Genomic DNA, 21,779 nt, shown 5'->3' with positions numbered 1-21,779 from the left:
ACCAGCCATATTTTATGCAAAAGGAAGGATGACTCAAAAGGCAGAACCAGGATTCTACAAGACGAGGCCAAGAGCCATGGAGAACAACTCACCAGGAGTATTGGCTGAGCCCTAAGCAGAGAAAAGGTACCATGTGTCAGACCAGATTTCAGAATTCGATGGACCCGTAACTGCTTTGTGCCTCCCGTCTTCTCTCTGAATGCAAGTATCTGTTGGCTTATCCTTTGATGGTCTTAGTATTCAATGTTGGAAGTGTGCTGATAGACGGTTTGTTTACTTAGTTCACATACTTTTTGACCTAAAAGAATATATCCAAGGAATTACACCTGAGGAGCCTTATCCATACCGGAATGGATTTAGATGACAAGATCCTAGATCTTAAGCCTGTGTCTGATGCTGTAATGAAATTATATTTTTAGGGAGGCTCTTGGGAGGGAATGTGTTTATTTTGTGTATATAATAATATAACTCACCTGGGACCAGAAAGTGGATTGTGTCAGGTTTTAAAATTGCTTGCAAATTCTTTAAAACTCTCTTCATTAAGAAGTGAAGTCTATGTTCCCTCTCATCAAATCTGAGTGGGCTTTGAGTGTTTCCACCAACAGAATATGTGACTCCAGGGATGGTTCATAAAAAAATATATAGCTTCTCCCTTGTTTCCTGGAATGCTTGCTCTTGAAACCCTAAGATTCCATGAAAGGAGTCTGACTAGTTTAAGCACACCACAATGTGAGGAATCCAAGCTGTGGAGAGGACATGTGCAGGCACTCTGGTCAGAAGTCCTAGTCTTGAGTGTCCTCAGCCTAGGCTCCAGGGAGTAACAAGGCTTTAGGTGATTCTAGGTTCCGGCTATTGAAGTTACCCCAGTCTATGAGTCTTTCCCCCCGATGTCCCAGATATTGTGGTTCAGAGACAAGCCATCTTCTCTGTGTGTTTGAATTCCTGACCTACGGAATCTAGGATAATAATAAAACCGTTGTTCTAAGCAACTAAATTGTGGTTGTTATATACTCATAATAACTGGGACTAAGCTAGGAAAAACCACAACAGTGAAATTGTGAATGAAATGCACATGGAAGTCAATGTCTAGCTTTGAGGGCAATCAACAGTCAGTATGTTTATGATTACTTTAGAATCTTGTGTGAATCAGATAAAAGATGTAAATACCCCTAGCACAATGCCTAGCAATAAAGAACAAGGATTTATTATTATGCCAAAAGAAATATATGTATATATTTATTTCCAAATGGTTATTATCAGTGACCTACAAGTATTAATATTCTGGCCCAATACTCCAAAGCTTTACATGTATATCTCTGAGTTACAGATGAATAAAGATATGGTTTACTGTTCACACAAATCTGGGCAGAGCTAGAATTCAAACCCAGATCTTTTTAACTTCAAAACTCTTACTTTTCATCATTATATTCTTCTCCCTCCAGACATTTTCACATTTAGAGAAAATATTCAGAAACTACACTTGTGAAAAGTTGGCCCCAAAGAGAAGAGCCTCAAGAATGAAAACTTAACCTTGCATTTGGAAAAGAGAGAATAAGAATGATTTAATGATCAGGAATACGATGGGCTGTATTTTCTAAGAATATATATACACATATATGTCCTTAATTCATAAAAAATTAGAGTTTAGAAATGTAGGTGAGCTGTTAATAAAGCACTTCATTTTGGTGAGGATTAATTTTTCATCTTTACTTCATGATTTAAAAGAAGAAGATAAATACTGATTTTAATTGGAACAACTGTACATACAGATTATCAATGATACATAGGGTCAAGACTAAATGGTTATTAAGTCCCCTTTGATTCTAACAGAGACGGTAACAGTAGCTCCCACCTATGCAGCATTGATTATTTCACAGATATCAGCAAAGGACTCTTTGGGTGTCTTTGTTAAGGCCTGAAACAGGCCTCTAAAGTAGGTACCACTTTACCATGCCTTCTTCTACAGGTGAGAAAGCTAGTGCTCTACTCAAAGTAGTGAACTCAGTTTCCCAAGGTCACCCAGCTAGGAAACAGTGGAATTATTGGGATTATATGATGGTTCATTTCTTCGTCTTTATAAAGTACTGTAAAGGAAACAAAATAAAATCAAATGTGGAGATTGTATACTGATATGGCCAATCACAGGCAAAATAAAACTGTAGTACTCTCAGTTGGTTTTTATTGTATGTATGTAAGTCTTTTTTGAATTACAACTATTGATCTCCTTTGAGAATATTAATTATTATTATAACTATATAATTCTAATATCCATCCAATGCATAAATTTTCTACATTTATAGGTGGGCAATTTAAAAATATATACATGAAAAACATACAATGCTTACAAACCAAATGCAAATAAAAATCTCTTAAAAATCTTAGAAATTCATTAAGCAGGTTATGTTGATCCTATTAAAAATGCTTTGTCTATGTACAATACATAATCTTTAAAAATACTACTCCAGGAAACAAAAATTCTTTGGTTCAGCAAAAGGATTCTCTAAATGTGGAAATTCAGTTTGTTAAGGATGCACCTTCTTGGGTTGGGCCTCACTTAACTGGTTTGACTTTTCAGGAAGCATATAGCTGACTCTTTCTGAATGCTGAAAATATGGGTGGAGAGTGGGTAGAGGTTGCTTTTCCCATAGAACATTAGCATGTGAAAATATAACCAGAAGCTTGAATAATGCAGGAACTTAGATGTTATTTTTACTCTGCCAGATCAAAAAGATACAGAGAAAGTCTGCTTCCCATCCATTTGGTAGGATTTTGGTCGATACATAAAAACATTCTCTAGTAAACTTCTTAGGCACTGGCATCCAATGCCATTAAAACTAGTCTATTCATCATCTGGAAGGTTGTGAGAAGACAGAAGGGCACATCCTGGATGTCCCTTTTGCTTAAGTCCTATGACTTCCCGAGGTGCTTGCCTACCTCAAAAATCTAAAATTATAAACACATCCATGACTCAAATCTCCTTAAAAAGTTATTGATGCAACAGTGATTACAGTGCATCAACATTAGTCAATGGGACTTTCATTAAAAATTAACTGTGGTTATTCTATACTCTTGATTGATTAACAGCAACATTCATAGAACTGGCCAAAATATCTCAGGGTTTCAGAGTCAGCAACCTGACCCATTAGAAATTATTCTCCTCCATATTTAACGAGAAGAAAAAGCCTTCACGATTTTGTGCCTGTGCGTTTTCTACTTTGATTGGGAAAATATTTAGCATATAAGATAAAACCTTTCCAAAGGCCCATCACCTGATCACACATTATAACTACTTTTAACAAGGCTTTTGAAAAGCCTCTGAGGTATCACAGCTGGTCACAGGAGAATGAAAAATATTTTTTGCTTTATTTTTTCCAAGTTCCCCAATGGAATATAATTACTGGCTGGATGAATTAACTCATTTATGTTAGGAAGTGGTACCACTAATACTTAAACTTGCCTTTCCCAGACCAGCACCAGAAACATGTTAACATGTTTTTAGGTGGAATGCAGGTGAAAATCAAGAGCTTGTATGGACTACAAAGATTTCTGCAAACCACGACTTTGAGATGCCGTAATGCTTACATGGAATTGCTGTCACAGGGGAAGCCTTCTAAAGCTCACCCCTGTTCTTCCTTCCATTTGCGTGACTTAGTTGCTCAAAGGCAAGACACTTTTTAAACCTTATTAGGATTCAAAGGAGACAAGTATGATTGGGATGGAGCAACAGATTGCAGAGAAAATGGTGCCCCATCAGCACAACTGGTTCAGACTGTGGAGAGGGGAATAGGATAGCCTTCAGCATTTGAGAAAAGCGAAGAATAGAATACATGAATAATTCACAGCATCTAAATGAGACATTATAATTCAGAACCACCTTCATAGCCACATCGTCCACCCAGCTCATGGCCAGGGATTCCTCTTCCCTAATGGTCTTCCAAAAGATATGATAATACTCCAAAGAGAGAAATGGTCACTACTGGGTTATTGGTCCTTACACTCTTCTTCTGTATGTATCGGCAGTAATCATCTTTTCTTCTGTCAGAAGTCTTTATCCCAGCCTGACAGTTCATCTGGAGGCACACCCTTTTCAGGGGGATACTTGTCAAAGTAGCTGTGGTCTGTGGGTCCACTGAGCTAATAGAGGAAGAATTAAACCAAAGGTGAGGAGAACGTTGACTGAGCAAGCTATTATATACAGGTAATGCTTCCTATATTTGAACAACGATTTTATATTGCAACCACTGGTAAGTTACATGTAAGGAAAAGATGACCATTTATCATTAAAAAATTTTTTTTACATTTATTTATTTTTGATAGAGAGAGACAGAGCACAAGTGGGGGAGGCGCAGAGAGAGAAGGAGACACAGAATCCAAAGCAGGCTCCAGGCTCTGAGCTGTCAGCACAGAGCCCGATGCGGGGCTCAAACCCATGAACCGCGAGATTGTGACCTGAGCCGAAGTTGGACGCTCACCCAACTGAGCCACCCAGGAGCCCCTACCAATTATCATTTTTGAGCCTCAATGGATCTGGTCACTGCATTACATTCAATAGAAGCTTCCTGGCCTGAGGAGGTACATCCAAAGGAAAAAGTGGTAGAAATTATATCTTTTTTTTTTTCAGATTGAAAAACATTTTAACAGCAAATATTTTTAAAAAATCAAAATTTGCCACTTTTAAATACTTTTTCCACTTTATAAAAGTGGATTTTTATATGGTTAATTGACCCATATAAAGTTTCCAGAATGCCAAAGGGCCAATTTAAAATATGACTGACCCTGTTCAAAGAGTGAAATGATTCTGGAATTAAACTATTTTGCAAATCAGATGGTTTTCAATTATTTGCTTGCAAACAAAATTTAAAAGTACACAACTGGACTCTCAGCTGATAAATCAGTACTAATACTACTTATGGAAGGTCATAATGTGTTTTTAGAGGATGTTGGAGATCACTCATAAGGTATTCAAAGCAACACTGCTAATATAAAACCTTCCATTCCTACTTATCTATGTGAACACAGCTCTTAGCATTTATATCCATATAATTTTAAATATTTTTTGTATTTATTTATTTTTGAGAAAGAGATAAATAGAGAGAGAGAGCACAAGCAGGGGACGGGCAGACAGACAGGGAGACACAGAATCCAAAACAGGCTCCAGGCTCTGAGCTGTCAGCACAGAACCCCATGCGGGGCTTGAACTCATGAGCAGTGAGATCATGACCTGAGCCAAAGTCAGACGTTTAACCAACTGAGCCACCCAATATAATTTTAAAAAGAAATAGAATTGATGTGGACCCTGAACCCATTCCCATTCTTTTATTATTATTGTTATTTTTATTATTATTATTTAATTTCAGAGAGAGAGACACAGCATGAGTGGGAGAGAGGGGCAGAGAGAGAGAGAGAGAATCTTGAGCCCAGTGAGCCCGATCCCATGACTCGGGCAAAATCAAGAGTTGGACGCTCAACCTACTGAGCCATGCAGGCACCCCCTGATCCCATTTTTTTTAATAAGTGACATTTCTCTCTTTTCAGGAAATATTTGTTAAATACTTACTTTAAAATTTTATAACATATTTCTGTTGATTGATACTCAATGCTATAAAAATGTAATTATAACTGAATCCACAAGAAATATTTATGTTGTCACAGAAATTTCTGTTTTTTCACAGGGATTTTAAAATTTAGAAAACTATAGTTCAAAGGCATTTAAAGAATACTCAAATACTGGCAAGCATAGGAATACTTTTACATAAATAATTTTTTTTAGGGAAAATAAGATGGGAATATAAAAATATAAATTCAGGGAGAAAAAAGAATTATGTAATATTGCTGTCAGTATTTTTTATTTTTTAAGTACATTTTTTTACTTCGAGAGACAGAGACAGAGACAGAGAGAGAGAGAGAAAGAGCATAAGGTGGGGTGGGGGGGAGAGGGGCAGAAATAGAGAATCCCAAGCCAGTTCTGAGCTGTCAGCGCAGAGCCCAAGGCGGGGCTCCATCTCAGGAACCATGAGATCATGACCTGAGCCAAAATCAAGAGTCAGATGTTTAACCCACTGAGCCACCCAGGCGCCCCGCTGTCTGTATTTTTTAAGTGGCTGATGGGCATCAAATCTCACTGGTATTTAGATCACATTGCATATATTTAAAGGAGGAATGTTTTACTTCAAAATGTCAATATTTACAACAAACTAGAAATCACATCCTTCACAATAATTTAAGCATGTGATGAAAACACTGAGATGTCAATCTAAAAATGTACGAGGGAGTCACAGATCTTTAAAATTCTAGTAACGAGAACACCGCATAGAGCCTGTAGGGTGTTGACCTAGATCATTCCTGAGTCATTCTTCCCCTTGCAAGTTAGCAGATGATCTGCTTTCTCTAGAGCTGGGCTGTCCAACCAGCCACAGGTGGTGACTGAGCACGTGGAAGGTGGCTAGTTCAAAGTGAGATTGCTGTAACTGTGAAATCCACTTGGGATTTCAAAAACAGTATGGAAAAATGAACGTGACATCTCATTAAACTTTTATATTGATGACACATCAAAACTGCAAGTTTTTAATATGCTGTAGTGATTAAAATTAATTTCACCCATTTCGTTTTCCTATGGCTAACTAGAAAATTTTAAATAATACGTATGATTCATATTATATACTTCTAGAGCCTTTTGTCAGTCTGACCAACACCAACGACATGGGGACTTAGATTTATATGTAACTGGTTCCTGAGAATTGAGCTAATCGCCATCAAATAAGAAATGCTACTACTTAGTCCCTATAATCACAACTGCTGTGACATTTTCACTGACTTTTAAAAACCGATTAAAAAATCTAAACTGTGGCACACACGAAGACACCCCTATTCTGCTTATAAAAACAGAAACTAGGACAAATGGAGTAGAGTAGATACCATACCTCTCTTTGTAAAGGTGATGGAAGGTTCCGCGCTTTCAGTCCCTCCCAATTAAAACCATTTAACCACCTGAGAAGTAAAAACAGTACAGAGGAATATTACTCGCCAGATCAACTCTTAACACATCAAGGTGTCTGTCAGTCCATTCTGTTGCCCTCGCCCCACCCACGACAGTGCAGCTGCAAGTGGCCGGTGGAAAAATGCATGTCTGTCTGGTAGTCTGCTGTCACATTAAATCCATGCCCACTAACCTCAAGGGGGCAGTTAATGCTGCCCAGCAACTGGTCTAGATTTCCCTGTTGTCCCACCCATTGTCACACTCCCCTAGACTCATAATTCATACTTGGCCCTCCCTCCTCAAACTTCCAGAAACCTTCCCCACCTCCATCCTCACTCCCAAATGGTGACCTGGCTTCCTGTTTCACTGAAAAAAACTGAGTTGCCACAATCCCCTACCAGCATAACTGCCTGCCTGTCCACATCTGCGTGCTTGCATCCCTGGTGCACCAGGGTTAACTCGGTAAGCTCAGCTCAGCTCCTCCACCGGGTACTTGATCCTGGAGACGTCTCTATTCAGAAGCATGTATCTGCCGTTGTCCTCTCTCTTGAATCTTTAATGTCTACCTGCTAGATCGTTCCCATCAGTATGGGGGCATTTTATTTCTCCCAACAACAAAAACACCTTCCCTTTGTTTTTAAATTTTATTTATTTATTTTGAGACAGAGAGACAGAGAGAGACAGAGAGAGCACAGGAGGGGCAGAGAGAGAGACAGAGAGAGAGAGAGAGAGAGAGAGAGTCCCAAACAGGCTCTACACTGTCAGCATAGAGCGCAACGTGGGGCTCAAACTCACGAATCCTGAAATAATGACCTGAGCCAATATCAAGAGTCAGACGCTTAACCAACTGAGCCACCCAGGCATCCCCAAAATGCCCTCCCTTGACCTGAGTGCCCATCCAACTTTCACTTTATTTTTCTCCCCCGACCACAGGAAAACTCCTTGGAAGAATGATCTAATCCCTCTACTTACCAATTTTCTCCTGACTGCACCTGTATTTCTCCTGAATGCAATCAGCATTCACCCCCTTCACTCCTGTGAACTCTTCAATTCTCAGTTTTTGTCTTACTTAACCTATGAGCATTCGCCATGGTTCATCACTCAGGCTTCCTGAAATACTGTTTTCACTTGGCTTCCAAGACATGTTATTCTCCTACCTTTTTGGGTGCTGTCCCTCCTTTCCCACTGCTCTTTCCAAAGGAAATCGGTGTGCTCCAGGGCTCAGTCCTTGAACCTTCTTTTTTCAACTACCCTCGTTTCCTGGGTAAACTCATTCAGTCTTATAGCTTTGGACAGCATTTATACACTGGTTAACCATTTCTATTTCCAATCAAGAGCTCTCCATTGCTTCCCAGGCTAATAGCTACAGCTGCTATTCCCCATCTCCTAAGTAGGTGTCTAACCTGCATCTAGCATCTAGCAGGCCCACACTGGAGGTCCAAATGTTCCCCCAACGAGCTGGCCTCAACTCTTCCAGTTGCTCCAACCAAAGACCTTGGACTTATCCTTTCTCTCATCTCTACCTCAGTCCAAATGCAAATCTTGTCAGTGTTACCTTCAAAATCTATCTGAATTCAGAATGTGAAAAATTCTCATCACCTTCACTCTACCAGCATGGGCCAAGCCATTACTATTCCTCACCTGTGTTATTGCAATAACTTCCCAAGAGGTCTTCCTGCTTTTGTCCACAGGAAATCACTGAGCAGCAAGTGTGATCATTTAAAACATAAGTCACATCACGTCAGACCTTTGTTCAACCCCCCCCTCTCCAATGCTTCCCATTTTGCTCAGTGTGAAAGGCCAAGACTTCACTGTAACCCCTAAGGCCTTGCACACCACCCTTTCCACCACCACCCCATACCCCACCTCACCACCGTCCTACTTTCCTTCCTCTCTTCTTCCTCATTCTTCCAACAAGGCAGAGATGCTCCCACTTGCAGACCTTTGCACTCAAAGCTAGATGGTTCTTTCCCCAGATCTGCATGTGGTTTGTTCCCTCAACACTGTCAGGTCTTTTCTCAAAGATCACTTTCTTAGTGAGGTCTTCTTTGACCATCCAATGTAACATCTCACCTCCATACCCCCCCACCCCACTTCCTATCCTCCTTCCTGCTTTAGTTCTCTGCTATTTGATGTATCTGCCATATACTTTACTTGGCTATCCTGTTCATCCTATCTTCCCCGCTAGAATGCTAGCTCCATGAGGACAAGAATTTTCATCTGTTTGCTTTCCTTCTGTGTCCCTGACACTAGGAGCAAGACTAGTCATCAAACCAGGCTCAGTAAATGTTTGTTGAATGACTGAATGACTCTTCAAGAGAAGACACTTATGCATAACCTCTTCCTATCATGTCTTAGAATATCATTCCACCTTGGTGGTGCTCTTGGTGATTTGTATACAAAAAGCTCCAAGATAAAAAGGTATTTTACAATAATCTGTAATGAGGTTAAGCTGATAGCCAGATGAAGTTTCTTTTTATTTATTGCTTCCACATCATTAATCTAAAAATAAAATTATCTGGGGGTGCCTGGGTGGCTCAGTCAGTTAAGTGTACAACTTTGGCTCAGGTCATGATCTCATGGTTCATGAGTTTGAGCCCTGCATTAAGCTCTGTGCTGTCAGCCTCCCTCTCCAGATCCTCTGCCTCCCTCTCACTCTTCCCCTCCCCTGCTTTTGCTCTCTCCCAATCTCTCTCTCTCTCAAAAGTAAATAAAAACATAAAAAAAAAGAAGAAAATAAATAAATAAATAAATAAATAAATAAATAAATAAATGTAATGATCTGGTCTTTAGGACACATATCAAACTTGGTGGGTTGGAAATGCAACAGTAGAAGTAAGGAGGCCTTGCTTCTCTTGGATGTAAATAATGTATTCTGTCTCTCGGAATCTTATAAGGAACATGTAATAATACTCTTCTATACCCACTGATCTTTTCTATTGAAAAGCTCGCAAGCACAATTTATGGAAAATCAGTTTGGTCCCAGGCATCAAAAACAAACAAACAAACAAACAAAGGTCCTGTTTTTAGGATATTTATATTTTTGTAGGAGTTTACAAGGGAATAAACAAAACAAATAAACAATACTAATACTTAATTTCAGATACTAGTAAGGACTAAGAAGATAAAAGGGAATAACGTGGTGGCGGGTAACTGAGATAGGATGTTAGGACCGGCTGGAATGAAGAGAGGGGAGATCCATGGGAAAACTCGTGGCAAGGCCCTAAATGAAAGAAAGTGATGGAAATGAGCTGAGGGGTGGTGAATGGAGAGGAAACTAGAACAAAAAATAAGGTATCTGAGAACTGGCCAGAGGCCAGGCCACGTAAGTCTTGTAGAACATAGTATGGAATCAGGATTTTATTCTTAATGGGAAGCCATTAGAAAGTTCTAAGCAAGGGGCACCTGGATGGCTCAGTCAGTGAAGCGTCCGACTCTTGATCTTGGCTCAGGTCATGATCTCACGGTTTGTGAGTTTCGGCCCTGCATCAGGCCCCATGCACCGACAGTACAGAGCCTGCCTGGGATTCTCTCACTACCTCTCTCTCTGCTCCCGATCCCCACTTGCTTTCTCTCTCAGAATAAATTAAAAAAGCAAACTTAACAAAATGTGTCAAATCGAAGTAGGAAGAGGAAAAAAGTCACTCTCAGTGACATCACACTGTCAGTGAGAACCCTGCTTGGGATTCTCTTGCTCCTTTACTCTATGTCACTCCCCCGCTCGTGTCTCTCTCTGTCTCTCTCTCTCTCTCTCTGTCTCTCTCTCTCTCTCTCTCTCAGAATAAATAAACTTAAAAAGAGATTTAAAAAAGGAAGAAGAAAAAAAAGAAAGTTCTAAGGAAATGACGGAATCTAAGCACACTTCCAAAGGATAATTCTGGCTGCTGTGTGGAGCATGACCACAGGGGGCCGTGATGCGGCAGGGCCTTGGTAGAGATGTGAGGCTGAAGGTTGGGTGATTTTGGGAGGCTGTCCCACTCCTGTCTGTGAGCCATGCCAGAAGTTATGTTGTTCCATCTTTTTTTTTTTTTTTTAATGTTCATTTATTTATTTTTGAGTGAGAGAGAATGTGAACTGGGGAGGAGCAGAGACGGAGGGAGACAGAGAATCCCAAGCAGGCTTCACTGACAGCACAGAGCCTGACACGGGGCTAGAACTCACAAATGGTGAGATCATGACCTGAGCCAAAATCAAGAGTGGGATGTTTAACTGACTAAACCACCCAGGCTCCCTATGCTCTTCCATCTTTTCTAATCTCTTCCCACCCCTGGAGTTGGTCTTCATTCAGTCTCTGGCTTCCCCATTCCAAGTCTAAGCTTAGCAAGACAAAAAGTACTATAAACAGAGGGAAGGCTCTGGTACATTCCATTTCAGATGCCATTCTTAACCGAAAGGGCCATTTTACTGAAAGCTGTTGAGACACTAATCAAAGAGTGAAAGTCAGACAGCAGCCCCAACTGTATGGCTTCCTCTGTTCTTGCTACAAAACCACAGAAGTCCTCTCCTTGATCCACCCATCAGCTTCTTTGCATAGACTGAGGCTCCGTTTTTAGGGATTTCTAGGTGCACAGTTATGTGGATTCTTTTCTTTTGCCACCAGATATTGCCACACTTTCTTTTAACATATTTTACAGTGCTCTCTACCCAGAAGCTACTCCATAAATATTAATAAAAATCACTGCTGTTACTCTACCGAATCAAAGAGCCTATACATTTTTCGCTGAGTACTTGTTACAATTTGACTTATGGCAATATTTACTTAACATGAGTGGCCATTCACTTAACACTTGGCCTTTTGACACCAACCACATTTTAAGTAATGCCAGTGCCAGCATGCATTCATGTGGGAAAAATATTCACCAAAAAAATATTAGCAGCAATGGCACATAAATTGCTTCTTCATTTTTAGAAGCCTCGTAGAAGCTATTCTTTGAAAGTAATTTTTGTGGCTAGACCTATTAAGGGTAACATTAAGACACCTGAAACAAATTATTCCCCCATATAGCAGGAAAGATTTAATTGCACCCTACAAATATATTATCCCTCTTTTCAGATAGGTGTTGGGAGACGTGATCGGTGCCTAGTTTATAAGTTAGCTCAGAAATAGGGGAAGGAGGCACTCTGATTATTTTTAGTTCAGGTGACTTAACTCAGAATGGACAACCAACAACAGGCCATGTTAAACTGTATTGTTTTTAAATACAAACTTAAAATGAATGGTTCTCTAAGAAAAAAGCATATGTTTTACTTTAGAGAAGAGTGGGAAAATCTGATGGCAAATTTCAGAAAGATATTCTTTTTAAGTCCAAGAATATACTGAGTAGGGAAGCTCTAAGCCTTGGAGACATGTGGAAGGTTTTAGAACCCTCCTACTTGAAGGCAGAGAGAGATCTCTTTTTCAGGTCCCCCTTGCCTCAGCTTTGTATCATAAGAAGCACTACAAAAATCAGATGAAATGATGTCTTTGAGCTCCTGGGGCTCACTGAACGGCACTGTGTAGATTTGGTACATCTCATTACTGACCTCTATCACATGTGCGGCACTCTGACTGTACCCTAATGCGGCAAAGAACATCCTGCCTGTTAAGAAGAGTGGGTAAATTAATCCCCACAGGGAAGCAAATTCAAAATTCTTCATTACCACGCTGACGTGAGAAAAGCCTTTAGTATCAATTTGTATGTGCATCCAATCACAATTTGACAGCCACATTTAAATGAGCCTCAGGTAAATAAGAAATAAAAGATAAAACCAGAGCCTGTTAACCCAACCATCCCAGAGCAAAACTGAAGACACTTCTTTAATGAGAGAAAGGAGGACAATAATATTGGAAGAATGACTTTAACTGACAGGACACTTGTTTGCCTAATATGAATAGCGGGCTTATGTGTCATTTTATAATGAGAACAGAAATTGTGATAACAGCATGGAGAAAGAAAGATAAATTGGAATCTAAGACAAATAAGGAGCTTGACACGGAGGGCAATCCAAAGGATCACAAAGAACAATAAAATACCAAAAGCATTTTGATGTCTCTAAATGCGCAGAGGAGTCTGTATCATCCTCCCTCCCTCCTAACACACCCTTAAGGCAAGGCCCAATATGAATTTACAATGTTGAATACATGGCTTTATTTCAAGTAAGTTCATGAATAGATGGAGCAGGGCTGGCAGCAGGGGATTTTTTTTTTTTTTTGAAGCTGCACCACTACTGTTAAAGCAAAATGAATAGTGTTTCTATTCAGAAGCTTCTCTCCCTTTATTTCCATGCTGCATTTATGTGCCTCTGCTTCAGTACAAAAAAAAAAAAAAAAAAAAAAAAAAAAAAAAAAAAAAAATCCAGATAGGAATGAAATACTGAGAGGTGTTTTCATTTCTGAACAGAAAACACTTTAGCGAGTTCACATGTTTTCAATGATGAAATTCTCAAATTTAGTTTTTCTTTTATCAATAGTACTATCAACAGGCGATATTTTATATCTGTATATCATGAGGAAAATTAAAACATCTTGAGGACTGCAGGATTTAGCTAGGCATCAATTTAAAAAAAAATCTGGGGGCACATGGGTGGCTCAGTCAGTTGAGCGTCTGACTCTTGATTTCAGTTCAGGTCATGATCCCAGGGTCATGGAATTGAGCCCCAAATGGGGCTCCACGCTAAGCACAGAGTCTGCTTAAGATTCTCTCTCTCTCTCTCTCTCTCTCTCTCTCTCTCTGTCTCCCTCTGCCCTCTCCCCTGCTTGCGTTCTCTCTCTAAAAAAAAAAAAAAAAAAAAAAAATCTGAAAGGCTTTAACTCCTCATATGCAACCACATCAAAGAGGATAACTCATGCAAGTTACCAATGGTTCTAAAGACCACCTTTAAAAATCCACAGAGCCAAAGAGATGCATATTAGATTATTGTATAAGGCTAAAACACTGTTTGAGGTTTTGTGGAAATCAACGCACTTTACCCCAAAAGTAAAATACAACACTAGGCTTCAAAATTTGGAGAGCTAGTCAGAAGAAAATTATATTTAAAATAAATAGATATTATTACTAAAACTAAAAAAAAAAAACACTATTTAACAGTTGATTTCTCTTTAATATTGACAACAGAGATTATATTGTAATTTACTCATAAATCAAAAGTCAAAATTAAAAATTAACTCGTCTATAGAATCCAAGTTGATATGAAAAAAAATAAGAATAGCAGTGTATAAAAAGCTAAGTCACTATAACTTAAAGACGTGATTTTGTCACTTGTTTTAGAACTTCATCCATTCTTGATGTGAATTTCCAACAGTAAAGAAATGAGACTGATTATTGTAACTGCACCTAGTAAAACACAAATTAAAAAGAAAACCACGAAAAAGGAAAAACTGAGCATCCTTAAAGGGACCCTTGTAACCTACTGAGAGAAGCTTCATTTTTTTTTTTCTATAATTTTTTTTTTTTCTGGCAGAGAATTAGCTATGTACCTGTGTCTCTTAATGTCATTGATTCCATTCTTCAGATTTCCAAGTCTCTCCGTTGGATTTTGCCTAAAAAAAAAAAAAAAATTGTTTTTTGAAAAGGCAATTTATAGTAATTATGCCTCAGTGAATTTTAAATTAAAATTTAACATTTTTTATATATATATTTGTTCATTCATTATTCAACAATATCCACAGACTAGGCAGCTGAGTAAAGGGAGATGAAAATCACACGCCCTTTTCTGGCATGTGTGTATGTATATAGACGTACGTACCCCAGTGCTTTAAATGAGCTATGAATAAATGCTTAAAAGAACAGGAGGATGCTATCTTACCAACTTTGCTAAGAAACCAGAGAAAGCTTTCGAGAATCATTTACATCTGAGCTGGAATCTTAGAAACATGCAGAAATTTGTCGGCAGCCCACAGTTAGGTTTCACATCCTAAATTTACTCAATGGTAATGATTTAAAATAAAAAAAAGTTCAAATATGAAAAAAAAAGAAAACAGTGACAAAATAAAGTGAAAACACAAAGTCCAGAAGTCTTCTGTTCTCCAATAAATTATTTTTAAGGGTAAACAGAAATTTAGAATAATTTAAAATAAGGCTAGGGAAGTACTGTTTTTTAAAATGAAGGCTGAGAGGGCTTTTAGGAACATTTCATCATCACCACTGATTTTCTCTCAAAATAACAAGGTGGTAAGTTGATAATCCTTTATTAAACTAAGGTTCATTTTGCCCTTTAACAGATAAAGGCGGTTCTCAAAGATGAGCTGAAAAATGTGGATCTCTTTTAAACTGGAAGTAGGTACTATGATTCTGAAACATGAAGTAAACTCAAATTCCCAGTACAAAACAGAAAATGACTTTCTTTAAATATGATTTAGCTACATAGAAAAGTACAAAAAGTAAACCTATACCTAATTTTAAAATGCATGGAAACAGAAATGAGAACACTTCACACATTCCCCAGGAACTAGGGCTTTTAATTTTCATTCTCACCTGCAAAGCCTGCGAATCAAATCCTCAGGCCTTCTTGTTATCTTTCTGGGAAAATCCATTTTTTCAATTCCTTTGAGAATCAAATTGTAGGTCATCATTTGGTCAATCCCGGAAAAGGGAGGGCTGAAGAAAAGCCAAAACATGACACTAGGACCAACGTCTCAGATCCATTTACAACTGAGTTTCTTTTCTTTTCCTCCCATCCACCCTCCCCCATTCTTTCTCCTTTGACATTGAATAAAAAGTATATGTATATATGCAGGAAAATAGTTTCATTAGTTTCACATCACTTAACAAATTACACACATACACAAGAGATAATTTGTCAGGTGGTGATGATAGTCACTAAAAAGAAAAATAAAGGAGGAGACAGAGTGACAGAGAGAGGTGTGATTTTCTTAGACCCAGTGGATAGGAAAAGCCTCTTTCGTAAGTTGACAATTGAGCGGCGGTATCAGTGGAGAGAGGGAGGAATGAGCCACACTTGTTATCTGCAGGCAAAAGACTGCAGGGTAACAGGTACAAAGGCCGTGAGTTAGGCGGGACCTGGGATGTTCTGGGAACAGTGAGGGCAGGGTTGCTGGCAGAATGAGTAAGCAAGGAGGTGGGGAGTAGAAGAGATGGGGGCCGTATCATGTGAAGCTAGTGGATGATGGTAAGGGCCTCAGGATACGTTCTGAGTCAGATGATGGAGTTTACAGCAGTCAGAGTAAGCTTTAAAAAAAAAAAGTGTCAAAAATGACCCGTGACAGCGCTGGTGGTAGGGGAAGTAAGGCCCAATAGTCTGAACTAAGGATGGCAGAAGTGAAGGTGGTGAGATGTGGTTGGATTCTGGATCTATTTAGATGGTAAAGCCAACAGGAATTGCTAATGGGGTGAGTGTGGTGTGCGGGAGAAAAAAAGGATTCAAGAATGATGCTAGTGTTTCGACCTATGGAATGGAGCTAGCGTTCACCAAGAGAAGAAAAGCTGGAGTGGGGGCCAGAGGTGGGGGTGCAGGGGTACAGAGCAGGTTATGAAATATCCAAATAGAGTTATGTTGTAGATGTCCAAATAGGCTAAGCAGGCAGCTGAATTTAGGAGTCTGGCATTCAGGAAACAGGTCAGAGCTGGAGGTATGATTCTGGGGCATCATCAGATGATATTTCCGGCTTGATGATACCAACTGAGGAGTGAGTAGACAGAAAAGGGATCAAGGACTGAAGCGGCCTGATGCTGAGAGGGCTGGAGGATAAGGGTCCAGCAATGAAGACTGAGGTAGAGCCACCAGTGTGAGAAAAGAAATGAGAGAAAGGGAGGTCCCAGAAGCCACGTGAAGAGAATATTTCAAGGAAAGTGTTCCTGAGGTGAGTAAGAAAGCATTGAGAATTGGCCATTGAATTTGGATAACAGAAAAAGCAAAGACGACTTTCATGAACTAGCCTGCCAATATCTTGGCCATGCTTGAGAAATTTTGCTGCTGAGAGTTCCCACTCTTAGTAATAAACCTGAAGTTAGGTTGGTGCACAAAGTGTGCAACAGAAGTCTGTGTTTTGCTTATAAAGAAAATGAGGGATGAAACAAAAGGTATCGCTGTGTTTTCAATACTTATGTATTTACAGCTATGTTGTGTCTGTTGTGTTTTGGTTTGTTTCAGTTCTTTTCTCATTTTCATTTACCTTCTGACTCTAGGGTTCGGGTCATTTAAAATGAACATTTCTCTTGCCCTACCCTGAAAACCTTTACAAAAATAATTTCTCAACTTCTTTTTGACAGCTCAAAGCCACTTTAGCAAATCCACGTTATTGAGGTTCCCCTCTTCCTTATTCGCTCCCTTGATTTCCCTACTCCTTGCAGCCGTTTATTCCAGCTGATAAAGACTGAGATGTATATTCTCTAGTTACCTACAAGAACCACGTGTGTCTCTTAGAAATGCAGTTGGTACATTTCCCAGGGATGAGGAACAAATTCTTGAGACAGAATTCCTTGTGTCCCAAGACTTTAAGAAACTTTCTCTCTGAATGACAGTCTGGACAATTTTCTCTTCTTTTCTTCAAAATCTTAAGCAATGAAAATTGGAAAATGAATACAGATAATATAATCTTCTGTATCTGTGTGCTTAATGTATGTGGACACTGAGGTGACTATAGCCCACAGGTAATCTAACATTGGAATCTGTAGTGTAAAAGTTCAAGATTTTATGAAACTTGTTCTTTAATGTTTGTTTATTTTTGAGAGAGAGACAGAGAGAGAGAGAGGGAGAGAAAAAGTGTGAGCGGGGGAGGGGCAGAGAGAGAAGGAGACACAGAACCCAAAGCAGGGTCCAGGCTCTGAGCTGTCAGTACAGAGCCTGATTCGGGGCTCAAATCCACAAACTGTGAGACCATGACCTCAGCTGAAGTCGGATGCTCAACCAACTGAGCCACCCAGGTGCCCCTATGAAACTCTTCTTAAAAAAATTTTTTTTGGGGGCGCCTGGGTAGCTTGGTCGGTTAAGCATCCGACTTCGGCTCAGGTCATGATCTCACAGTCCGTGAGTTCAAGCCCCGCATCGGGCTCTGTGCTGACCGCTCAGAGCCTGGAGCCTGCTTCGGATTCTGTGTCTCCCTATCTCTCTGCCCATCCCCTGTTCATGCTCTGTCTCTCTCTGTCTCAAAAATAAATAAACGTTAAAAAAAATTAAAAAAAAAATTTTTTTGGGGGGGGACGCCTGGGTGGCTCAGTCGGTTAAGTGTCTGACTTCAGCTCAGGTCATGATCTTGCGGTCCGTGAGTTTGAGTCCCGCGTCAGGCTCTGTGCTGACAGTTCAGAGCTTGGAGCCTGTTTCAGATTCTGTGTCTCCCTCTCTCTCTGACCCTCCCCCATTCATGCTCTGTCTCTCTCTGTCTCAAAAATAAATAAACGTAACGTTTATTTATTTTTGAGAGAGAGTGTGAGCCGAGAAGGGGCAGACAGAGAGGGAGACACAGAATCTAAAACAGGCTCCAGGCTCTGAGCTGTCAGCACAGAGCCCGACGTGGGGCTTGAACCCACAACCCATGAGGTCATGACCTGAGCCGAAGTCTGGCACTCAACTGACTGAGCCACCCAGACGCCCCATATGAAACTCGTTAAGTATGTGTAGAGACGTGAATCCCCGTCAACAGACTCATTCCAGTATTTCCTATGTCACTCCATATGCAAATCCTCCCTGAATATAAGACTGACAACATTTGTTTATAAAAGTTTATAGGGATGATCGAAACAGTTTGAAAAAGAGGCAGAAAACTGAACTGAATCCTGTGTGTATGTCCATGCATTACATTAAAAACACATATGGAGGCACCTGGGTGGCTCAGTCCATTAAATGTCCAACTTCGGCTCAGGTCAGGATCTCACCATTCAGTTCATGAGTTCCAGCCCTGCATCAGACTGGTTGCTGTCAGCACAGAGCCCACTTCAGATCCTCTATCCTCTCCCCCTCTCTCTCTGCCCCTCCCCCGACCCCATGCACATGCTCTCCTCTCTCTCAAAAACAAATAGACATTAAAAAAATAGAAACACATATGTATAAGGCATGGGCATGTAATGGAAAGTATGTCACATTTAGGGTTAGAAGATCTGGGATCAAATCCCTGATATTAAGCAGGCAGCCATCTGTCCTGGCTTTCTAATCCATAAAATTTAAATCATAAAATAATCATAATAAAATTTTAAATTATAAAATAATAAAAATTCTTTCTTTAACTTCCACATAGATTTATGAAAGCAAAACTAGATAACACACATGTAAGTGCTTTGTAAACTTGCAAAGTGTTTCACAACGTGAAGTAATGTTACATAAAGCCTATATATGTGTGTGTGCACGTGTGGGTATAAATGCATGTGCACGTATATGTACGTGTGCATGTGTGTTGAATATTTGGGATCTTGGATTCATTAACATAGCCCTTTAATCCCTCCAGGAACGATAATTCAATTTTCACTGCTAAACCTCCTGCTGTGTCTGGTGTCTGTTCATTAGCACCTCTAGAAAGCAGATGACAAGGAGATTAAAATTTAAATCCAGTAATTTTCCTTTCTCTTAGCTTTTCTCGTTAATGATTTATTGGGAAGATGGAAAAGCATGGCTAAAGGCAGTTTCATTCTTTAACAGATTTAATTGAAATATGATTACTATTTTCTCAACTACAAAAAATACATACAAGAGGAAATAATAACAGCCCACAACTGAAATTCCTTTTCTTATTCTTAAAACAGGATTACCAAAATCTTCACACCCTTAGTATGTTATCCATGAAAAGAGGCCTTGCCATTTTAGGTAGACCATAGAAATTCTGTATTCCTTTCCCGTACCTTCCTGAATGTGTTCTCCACGTTACAAACCAGCAAGCATGCTACATGTAAAACATACATACGGGGAGAGTCATCACATCGAATCAAAAACATTTATAAAATGTTAAACTCTTAAATTATATATTTTTATCATTAGCAAACTATTTTGGCACTTCTGTGAACTTGAATGTACTTACTTGCCAGTGAGGAGCTCATACACTAGAATTCCCAGGGACCAAAAATCCACACTGAAGTCATGTCCTTTGTTGAGAATGACTTCAGGAGCTACATACTCTGGAGTTCCACAGAATGTCCACGTTTTCTGTCCAGATCCTATTTTCTTAGCAAATCCAAAGTCAACCTGGGAAAGAATGTCAAAGACATTTTCAGAGACCATAAAACTCATGTGCTTTAAGTCTCCCTCTGACTTTTCCTATCTTCTGTCTATACCTCCATCCTCCCCTTCACACACACACACACACACACACACACACACACACACATACACACCCCACACTGACACTGTCATGTATTCTTTTGTAGGTCCAGGTATGAATCTAGTTACACTGGAGAAAGTTCCATGCACACACCCTCTATGCCCAAGACCCCTAGAGGATAACAGGAATGGCTAGCAAGAGTAGACGGTTACAACAAATGTGAAGCTCAGAGCAAGCAGACAAATAATTTTCCAATCAGTGGTGGTATATTCATCAGGAAGAGGAAAGAAAGGGGAAGAGATAGGCCCTGGTGCACTTCAAGCTCCATCATAAAAAGAAAAATACTAGCAGAATTTAGAGTTTGGGAAAGGGAACATTATTGAAAAAAAGAAAGGGGGTCTTAAAATTCTGATCGATCTTTAAAAACCATTATGAACAATGTCCACACCCTTTACATTTTGGCATTCCAAAGAAAAAGCTGGGATCATCTCATCTCAACTTTGGCCAGACTGTGTACACTTTCAGTCCTTCTCAGGGAGGTCAGTGGTGAATAGCACCTGCACGAAATTATTTGTTCTGGAAAGACACAGTCAGTGCCCACTATCGGCCAGGCTCTGTGCTAGGCTTACAGATACAGAGCTGACTAGGAGAAACTCAGAGTATTGGGAATACTTATACATATGTGATTAATATTATTTTATGTGATACATGACACAGTAGACAATTGTACAGAGGGACAGAAACACAGGCTTCTGGAACATAAGGGAGAAGACCACTAGGGAAGATGTCATTAGGAGGTAATATCTGAGCCTGGCCCTGACTAAGGATCAGGAACTCTCCTAGGGTAATGAATTAGTGCTACCCTCATCCATCCTTTCAGAATAGGGCCCTCCACTTCTCTGAGACTCTATTCAACGAACTAACTCTGTGCACAGAATAGAGACAGGAAAGAAGGCCGGAGCAACAGAAGGAGAGCCTCCATTCAGGCTCTCTCACTGAATGGAGGCAGTGTATATGACTGACATCCTGCCCTGCAAAACAAACAGTTGGTTTCTGTCCACAGGGGCTATTTAGCATGTACTTTTCATCTCTAATACATACAGATATTATTTTAATAAAACCACCCTCCACCTCTCTGAAGTAAACAGAGACACAAATTATACCTGGGCCTCAACATGCACATGTTAATAGTTTCATCATGCATGGACTATCCCAATAATATGGCAATAATATCGGCCAAAAGAAAATAAGGCTAATATATCAAAAGAGGCCCTCACCTAAAAGAGTATGTCAGTGAACTAGAAAATCCAGCCCTCGTTTATTTATTTGACTATTAATACTTAAAGTCTTTGTTTTACCCTAAATCTCTTAGAAATTTAGCTTTTTACTAATGCTTTTTAGTACTTATCATACAACAGCAAGGATTTCCTTATTAGAAAAAGGGAATTTAAACAGCCTAATTTGAAGCTGGCTTTTACTGTTTTATCTATACAAAATGACTCATAAAGATGATATCTAAGGGATGACTGAGTATATTATGAAATTAAAATCTGTAACCAGCTGAGATTAGCTTATCTACTTATTCCTCAGAGAAAGAACTGATATGAAAATCCTAGCTAA

At 39.5% G+C, this 21,779-nt stretch overlaps 1 protein-coding gene across 6 annotated transcripts in view; it reads right to left on the bottom strand.

Moving 5' to 3' along the window:
* Positions 1-1,536: 1,536 nt before the first annotated feature.
* Positions 1,537-21,779, bottom strand: part of PRKG2 (protein kinase cGMP-dependent 2) — a 103,355-nt gene continuing 83,112 nt past the window's right edge. For 5 of the 6 annotated variants that reach the window (XM_019466360.2, XM_019466333.2, XM_019466350.2 and 2 more), the window contains 5 exons: positions 19,920-20,083; positions 15,430-15,552; positions 14,433-14,495; positions 6,921-6,987; positions 2,158-4,134 (listed from right to left, as the gene is read on the bottom strand). In XM_019466360.2, coding sequence (XP_019321905.1) covers positions 4,039-4,134; positions 6,921-6,987; positions 14,433-14,495; positions 15,430-15,552; positions 19,920-20,083 — 513 coding nt within the window. In that variant the 3' untranslated portion in view covers positions 2,158-4,038. Of the gene's footprint in view, positions 2,085-2,157; positions 4,135-6,920; positions 6,988-14,432; positions 14,496-15,429; positions 15,553-19,919; positions 20,084-21,779 lie in introns of those variants that run through there. The other variant, XM_019466342.2, reaches the window with a different exon arrangement.

Source organism: Panthera pardus, unplaced genomic scaffold (genome assembly GCF_024362965.1).
Source record: "Panthera pardus isolate Hobbes unplaced genomic scaffold, ASM2436296v1 HiC_scaffold_13, whole genome shotgun sequence".
Taxonomy (NCBI): Eukaryota; Metazoa; Chordata; class Mammalia; order Carnivora; family Felidae; genus Panthera; species Panthera pardus.
Note: the sequence above shows the minus strand (reverse complement) of the source record. Positions and strands in the feature narration are given on the sequence as shown.